Source organism: Dipteris shenzhenensis, chromosome 5 (assembly GCF_047967505.1).
Source record: "Dipteris shenzhenensis isolate YYH24624 ecotype China chromosome 5, Dip_SZ_1.0, whole genome shotgun sequence".
In the NCBI taxonomy this organism is placed as follows: Eukaryota; Viridiplantae; Streptophyta; class Polypodiopsida; order Gleicheniales; family Dipteridaceae; genus Dipteris; species Dipteris shenzhenensis.
In genome coordinates this window covers 40,159,354-40,167,617 of record NC_141600.1, presented here as the reverse complement: position 1 = coordinate 40,167,617, position 8,264 = coordinate 40,159,354, and the positions used below count along the sequence as shown (strand labels likewise).

General features: G+C 45.7%; 1 protein-coding gene across 4 annotated transcripts; it reads right to left on the bottom strand.

The window, feature by feature from the left end:
- Positions 1-786: 786 nt before the first annotated feature.
- On the bottom strand, positions 787-6,714 carry LOC147902014 (type I inositol polyphosphate 5-phosphatase 4-like). Of its 4 annotated transcripts, XR_015540996.1 has the most exons (15): positions 6,388-6,714; positions 6,072-6,144; positions 5,845-5,950; positions 5,633-5,716; positions 5,443-5,530; positions 5,213-5,317; positions 4,483-5,068; positions 4,096-4,289; positions 3,882-3,990; positions 3,622-3,770; positions 3,123-3,497; positions 2,955-3,034; positions 2,807-2,861; positions 2,337-2,547; positions 787-2,156 (listed from the first exon to the last, which is right to left on the bottom strand). XR_015540996.1 is itself a non-coding variant. In XM_087374623.1 (10 exons), the coding sequence occupies exons 2-10, from the start codon at positions 6,099-6,101 to the stop codon at positions 3,618-3,620; spliced, it is 1,455 nt and encodes a 484-aa protein (XP_087230749.1). In that variant the 5' UTR covers positions 6,102-6,144; positions 6,388-6,714. The 4 variants fall into 4 exon arrangements, 1 of the variants encoding a protein (XP_087230749.1); XR_015540994.1 differs by having other exon boundaries at positions 787-2,547; XR_015540995.1 differs by having other exon boundaries at positions 787-2,547; positions 2,955-3,030.
- Between the last annotated feature and the right edge of the window lie 1,550 nt (positions 6,715-8,264).

Here is an 8,264-nt window from a genome sequence, read left to right as displayed (position 1 = left end):
GTAGCAATTTATATATAAAATTCTGATAAAAGCTAGACTAATGATTTGTTGTTCAATAATATCATATTTGAATATTGTTTCGATTTCAGAGGTGTTTTTTGCATCTTTTCAAAAACTGAAGCAGACGTACATACTTGGTACATACACGAATTTAGATGTTCGACTTGGAATACAAACACACCCATTGAGATTTAGGTAATGTGTCAGTCTCTTACATATTCGCGATACTCAATCTCGGCCCTAATATTCTCGACGATTCTAATCTCGACGCACGAAAAAGGGCCCGTTTCCTCAGATTATAACTCTTTGGGAAAGGAAGCGCGTCGCCACCCCGCCCACACTGTATGGTTATATAGAGTATAATATATATATGTATATATATGTTTTGAATTTCACCTTGTTTGTTCACTTTTGCTTTTGCATATTCTAAATTCTTATCTGTTTCTGTGTTGAGATACCCGCAAGAAGGGAACACTTAAACACACACGACATTTGCTCGGACCTACTATTGCCTGCGTAGTTTATAATCAGGTATTTCCCTTTGTTGACTTTCAAAACTTACAAAAATCATATTTTTCGGTTTCCTTCATTTCCTTCAGTCATGTGTAACGAATATGAGTCCCTAGATTGATTTTAGCCCTTGCAAATATAAGCCCTTAGATTGATTTTGATTAATATCATCCATGAAGGTTTTATTCAAATAGCGTAAAAACTCATGGGTAAAAGCATATCTTTCCTTCTTAAATGCAAAAAAGCAAAAAACATACAATTCTTATATTCTCAGCTTACTTTTTTCATTTCAATTTAAAAAATTATTAATTTAAATAGACTAATTCATTCCGCCTTCTCCCTTAGGCAGCCTACCACACCCTAGGATTGAGATAGATAAATATACGGATTTCATGCAAATGATCGCAAATGTTTTGGTCATGGGGAGAGGTCATCATAGAGGGAAGGATAGTCGTGGACGAGTCGTGCTCACCAGGGGCGAGGTTTACTGGAGCTACTGCTGCGACACGGCCTGAACGGGCATGAGGTGTGGGGCAGGAATAGTGGGAGGCCAGAGGTCAGAGAAGTCGACATCATGATGATTGAAAATTTTGCGCGGGATGCCTCTACTGGCGATGCAGGGCTGGAGGCAGGAGCAGGGCTAGCTAATAATAAACAATATAGATATCTAGATAGGTAGGACAGCTGTGACCGGAGGTCCGGGCTACAGAGGACGTTATATTCAATGGCGCCAGGCAAATGCAGGGGCCGCAGGGCTACCGCGTATCGACATTTCTCTGAATTCGCCCGCCGGTGACGGAAGAAAGAATCCGGATTCCATCTTCCAAGCTGCCCCCGTGACGCGTCGGCGTCGAAAACCAGCGACGGACGGCAACGGAAGTCGTGATTATTTTTAAAAGGCCAAACTTCCGGTTCGCGTTGCTGCAGTGCCGGTCGTACTTCGGGTCCGCAGCCCGGCCCCCAACAACAGCGAGTACTTTTCTATTCTACTCTTCTTCCACTGCCTGCCACCGGAGAGCTCCAATCGATTGTACCGGCTCAACTTTCCGGCGCCCTCCTGAGTCCTGCGGCTCCTGCCTGCCTCGCTCGGCATGCTTTGCCTTTACCTCTTTTCGTCTCCCCACGCCTTCGTTTTTCCCAGCCTCTCCCTTTGCTCGTACTCCTCGTATCCAAATCTCTGTCAGCTTCTCAATCACTCACACTATACAGTAGCATTTTGTACAGCATACCATACACTCCTCCTACCGGATGTTTTTTACAGCTTGTTTGCAACGTTCCAGTCTAGAGTGGCAGTGCCCACACGGTCTGTACCAAGTACAAGCCCTCCTCCCTCAACACTCTCCCTCTCTATTAAATTTAGTCGATGCAATCATAGATCTGCCTCCGTATTTCAGAATCAAATTTTACACATCTACAAGCGTGTTGCGTCCGGATTTCAGCTGCAGGAGGAAGTCCGAGTACGCAACCTGTGATCGAAGTCCAAATAATGGGCTCCGATTAATGACCGCGGTCCCCGTCACCCAGCTTGTAGGACGATCATCTCGAAACCTGCGAAGCTTTGAAGCACGGGCTCGGAACAAGAGATTGAGATAGTCCACATTTGGCACAGTCACCCACGGTCCAACCAGTTGTTCACCCACACACCACTGAGCAGACAGGAAATAAACAGACGTTGCCTGAGTTGGATAATGATTCACTTGTTCAACACACAACATCCGGAACACATGTTTACATGGTACGCCCTAAAAGGAGCGAACTTCGAAATTCTGTCACTTCAACAGAATTTCTATCGACATTTCACTATCGTTCATGGGGTCGCTACCCACCCAGCTAGCAATCGGGTCCGGATTTGGCGCGCGCCGCAGCCAATTGCTCCTTCAGTCTTCCAAATGTGCAAGAGAGATCTCCGATATATCCATTGTTTCTCTGCACATTTTTGCAGCGTTGCACTTTAGGCCTAAACACAGAATGAGGGATCATAGATAACCCCGTTGTTAATGCCTCTCCACATTCACTTCGCGCAGCAAGGATCAAAATCTGCAATTTCGTGGAATCACATTTCCAAATCAGAAATGAATTTCGCATCGATCTATTCAGATTTCGATTCCTATACCAGCTGTAAAATGCAGGCTTTGTTATGCATTGCAACTCTCCGGGGTAAAGGAAAAATACTTGATCCCTATGTCTCATTGCGTACGTTCTTAGACTATATGCAGGATTCAACTCTCCCTTGAAAAGGGTTACTGAAAAAAAGCAGAGAGTCCTGAAATTAACTTTGCAGAAAGATATAACAAACCTCTGAATAACATTCTGCTTCCACAATTCTTTAGGAAACCTTCGCTGGGGCATCACTGTGATAAAGAAAAAACAAGATTGTAAACTAGAGTGCACTTGCTTAAGAAACCGTAGCAGTTCACGAATAAACCTTTTCAAAGATTCCGTACCACTCTATCAGCGGAAAGAATGTTGCGGCCTTGGTGACAGCACGCTCATACCCCCATTCAGGTCATCATCTGCATCCTTCCTAGACACAAGAATTGATTAAATCAGGATGCCTACAGACGGGGACATTCTTCAGGGTACAACAAGTGAAAAAGGCTTGCGAGGCTTACTATTTGTGGTAGCGATCCTGATGGCCCAGCCCTTTGATTGAAGGGGATACTACAGACAAAGAGCCAGCTCTTGGCTAGCTGAATTGCACCGTACAATGCTAGTGCTTCACTATCGATGTTAAGTCTTATAATGTTGGCTTTCAAGCTCACTGTGAGTGTATCGAAGGCCTCGGCTCGTTACAAGAAGGAAGCAATCCTTCCACCTCAACCTTTGCACTTTTGAGTAGTAACAAATCTTTTAACTTTTGGCGACTCAAAGCTTCCACTTCAGCAGAAAAAACAGCATAGACAGGTCTGTGGTCTGAAAATCTCGCCTCTGCTCGTACGTAGGCAAGCTGTCTTAAACCGTTTCCATACCAAAGTATCCTGTCACACCTTCACAGAAACGATTCATGGGAAGTTCGTTCAATCTTACGTCTTCAAACACTCCCAAATATCTGAGGACAACTGCAAAAACAGAGCAAGCCATGCCCATATGATGAGCATATATAAAACTTACCATGCAGGTGTTCGCCGCTTTTCTCCTAGCTTCAATTTTTCTAAAGCGTAGCAGTCGGAATTAGCCCTATACTTGTATGTTGGAGCAAAGTAGATTTTGCCTTCGTGCCAACCAGAAAATACACGACCTGCTTTTCGCTGAATATGAAGCTGCAAACGACGTATAATGATGTCGTGATCAGTGAGAGATCTGGAGACAAAGGCAGTGCCTCGTTTTACCCGAACAAGCAGACAATTCCTCATATCCACAGGGTAGCTTACCTGGTCCTTTTCCAACAATGCATCCCAGTCCGCCTTGGCAAGTAGCGATCGTGTGACAGTACGCGAAAGAGCTAGCCGATAATTCAGATCGCCAAGCCAAATGACACGACTGCGCATTTCAGGAAACAATGTCTCATCCCAACCTTTCAATTTAGGAGACATTTATCCGGAAGAAATGTTTCTGCTAACGAGGCACACATGCAGACCAACTTACTCGTGCTCTAGGATGGTTTCTGGGAGGCCCATCCCAGTTAAGTTGTTAGAGCGACGAAACTGGGTACGTTTTAATATCTCGGAAACATCCGAATTTCTCCGGATCTCATCCCCACCCTTCTGTCCAGAGGTCAAGTGGCTGCAGACGAAACAGAAACTGGTCTGGTGAAGGCACATACTGATGGAAATCGAACCCTGCATTATGAAAACCAATAAGCTTCAGGTTCTTTGTCGTGATCAGCAAAAGAAAATCGGATTTCTTGAAAATTAATTTGGATACCACAACATAGGATGTACATGCAGTTACCTCTACACAACTGACTTCTTGACACTAAATGAGAATGTGGACAATGTAAGGATGGTTCTTTACAGGGCAAATGAAGCTCACTTTGTTTCCAAGATAGCCCATGAGACCACAGCCAACACATGACACTTTCAGGTTGCGCACATGCCGTCGAAGGTCTCCTCTGACCCAGACCGACAGAAACACACCGACCATCTGCTTGCTGGCAATTAGTACATAACGTGATTTTTGTTGACTAGCTGGCCTAAATGCAAGTGACCTGCTGCTTAAAATCGGCGACCGAAATGGAGTCGGAGGCGGTGGATCGTCACTGGAGGTTCTTGCGTTCCTTCCAAAGAATTTATTAGCCGCTTTGCTATAACCGTCGACTGAGACTGAGTCGTTAAAAAGTGGCTCATGAAAATGCTGCTCAAATTTGTGACAGCCATTCAACATGAAATGCTCTTCTGCCTTGTCGAAAGATGTGATATCCACACCTATATCAGTCATGCTGTCGGTAAAGTCTGCTGCTTCACGCCATACGGATGAGGGGGTGCTGCAACTCCTCCTCAAGCTATGGCAAGTAGTGTTGTTCAAAGTGTGCCGAATGATGTGTAGCCATCTCGCTGCTGGTACATGATTCTCAGCACCAAGAACATTTCCTGCATTCAGTGGAACTACTTCTTGGAACCTGCAAGACGCGGGAGCCTAATCAGGCGAGAGATACAATGGTAGAGAAGCAATTAAGTCGCAAGGAGGGATAGTCAATAAATGCTACAGCATCGTCGGACAACATGACATTCGCTATGCACAAAGATGCGGCGAGATAATTTACCCAACCACATAGATATCAGCGGGTTCCTTCAAGCCAAGCCATTCTTCGATTTCTATCTTGTCACTCGGAGTCTTGCCTCCAACGTTCCAAGTACCGGCAAATATCCTATATGCATGAGAAGAATCACCCGGTAAACGACGATGAGTTTGGATTCTGGAAACCTTGAAGCAGAATGAATGAGGATGCACTTCAGGATTTGATATCTGAGCGCGTATTTGCTATCGGCTCACCTAAATTGATGTTTTTCCGTTAACGTGGATCTTAAGATCTCAGAATCTTTCGGCATTAGCGTTGCGGAGGAATGCCTCGACTGCTGACCTGCAAAGATCGTATATTAGGCGCGGTTAGAGTTACTTGTTGTCAAATGAAGATACATTGGCAAATGCTGAACTCTCGAGTATCGAATCTTATCATGCGTACATGCAGAGCTTGAACGGCGAGGTTCAAATTCTGTTGCGGCGCAGCTGCAGCTGTGCCTCCGCTCAAAACTGTACTCCGATATATCTGCAATTCCCAGCACGCGTGAGAACAGAAAACACATTTGGAGAAATCATCAATTGACTCTCCACCAAAAGGCCCGACGAGACTACGCAGGGCAAGAAGTCATCGCGAACTGAGTTCCTGAAACAAACCTTCGTCGTCAAAATCGCTTTCCATATCATCGATCTCATCTGCAAGGTATTCGTCGCCTTGGTCTTTTCGACTCAGCCATTTCTTAATTGATAGCTTTGACCAGAACTAAAGGTACATGCCGTTCAAAGGAGTGTTTTAGAGTGGAAAAGCTTTACCATTATGTAGAACGGACTAATAAAGCTAATGCTACTTGAAAGCGAGCTTTGTAGGGTTTGGGTCTTCATACCTTGCCACGTTTCTTTCCCGTAATTCTCATCTTTATCCACTTAAAGTCCACCGGCGTAGCGGCCCGTCAATATCTGCCATGCACCAGCTACAAATTAGGTGCTTGATGAAGCTACACGCTCAAAGGCCAATAAATGTGAGAACCGTCCGTTCCATTGACATAGAAATAGCAAAAACTCTCGCATCCTTTTACTTTCCTTCAAGAAAGCTGCATTGGACGGTGTTTTAATCTATTCCACCAACAGCCAAACTTAAGCACTAAGGCACAACGATCGTGTGTGCAATACAGCTGGGAATTACGCCAGATAATTACGTACCATTGCTGTGACATCATCTTTTGTGCACGTCCGCTCCCATTCGGACGAGGAGATGACGAAGTCTGGCGTGCGGGACACCGGATTGGGACGCGTCTGGGGAATTATAAGGCGTGATGAAGCTCAACACATGGAGAGAGCTGTGGGAGGAGCAGGGAACTGCGGGGATGTGGAAGCAAAAGGAGGAGAGGAGGAAGAGGAGAAGGGAGCAGGGGGGGGAAGTGAAGGAGGAAGAAAAGGGAGGATTGAAGGAGGAAGCAAAGGAGGGAGAGGAGGTGAAGTCCGAGGAAGAAGGTGAGGGGAAGATGTGAAGGAGAAGACGAAGAAGAAGAAGACGAAGAGCAAGGGAGAAAGATCAGACTGAGCGAAGAAGAGGCAAAGGACAAACAAGAAGAAGAAGAAGTCCGAAGATGAAAACAGAGAGCGCATTGAAATCAACGGAGCCATTGATGAAGAAGCCTCGTCATCGGGATCGGAGGCCACGTGGTAACCCTAGTTACTTCGCCCGAGTTAATATCCCATCTCATCATCCATCATCACCATGATCCCAATTGGACTCCATTCACATCACCATGCATGATACATCATACTTTTATATATATATATATATACATCTACATACATCATGAACCTTCTCCATCAATGCTTTGAATATCAACTTCCGTTATGATGTCGGAAATGTGGACCCATTAAACTTGCCTCCTGCCCGGCTGCCCGCCACCACCAGTCAGGAGTGACTCATCCCCTTCTTCTTCTTCTTCACCACCGGCCACCACCGGTCACCCGTGACTCACCTGCCTTCTTCTGCTTCTTCAAAGTTCACTCCCTCCCGCCGCCGGCCCGCCTCCTGCGGGCCCCCCCGCTGTCGACAGCTTGCGGACAAATCCTGCCACCGGCTGCTGCCCTTCAATGCTGCCCTCGGTCCCCCGGCTCCTCCCGTGATCCCCGCCCCCGCGCCACGTCACCCGTATTGCCCTCCAGCTCCTCGTACATCTGTGGCTCTCTTTTGTTTGCCACTTGGCAGTTCTTGACTCTCCCTCCACTTCCCCTTAATTGCGCTGTATTTGCAATTTGGCATTCTTTTTATCAGTTGAATGTCCTTTTGGGAGTGAGATTCTCCCAACAAACTTGTAAACTCATTTAAATTTAGAGGGCTTCCCCTCGTCCTTTTGGGAGTCAGATTCTCCGAACAAACTTGTAAACTCATCAAAATTTAGAGGGCTTCCCCACGTTAGTCCCTCTGCTCAAGTCCCAACACCCCAATGCCCAGCTAGAGTTTGAAAATCACAGCCCCATGAGAGCTTGCCTTTTGCCAAAGTAGCATTCAATGAGGGTGACTAGAGGTTTTTGGAGGCTTTAGCCTGTCACTAATGAAAACATTTGTGCATTGCAGGGCTAGGCTAGAATCCTGAAATCGGGATGTTGGGCTGGAGCTGCAATGCCCGCCCTCAATGCCCACCTAGCCTTGGCCTTGCGTGGGGCTATGAAACTTGCCTGCTAGTGAGGCTGGACTAGCCTAGGGAAGGATGCCCTCTTAGGCCTTTTGAATTTCAAAAAAATAAAATTTACGTGCACATTGGTTCCCTCGAGCACTACAAGCAACAATGAACATTGAATAACGTCAATCTATAAAAAATAGGAGGACACAACCATACCTTTCCCATCCCTCCCGATGAACTTTCGTCCTTGCACTCATAGGAGTATAAACTTTCCATAACACATCTAAATATACACTTCCTTCTTGCCATGACTTTTTCTTAGTCCTTCGAATGCGTTAAGTTTAACACATCAATGTTGCTGCTTAGAGTTAGGACAAGCAATGAATTATTTCCTACTAGAATTCATAACTCTACAAGAGCACATTTATACATGGGTTGTCA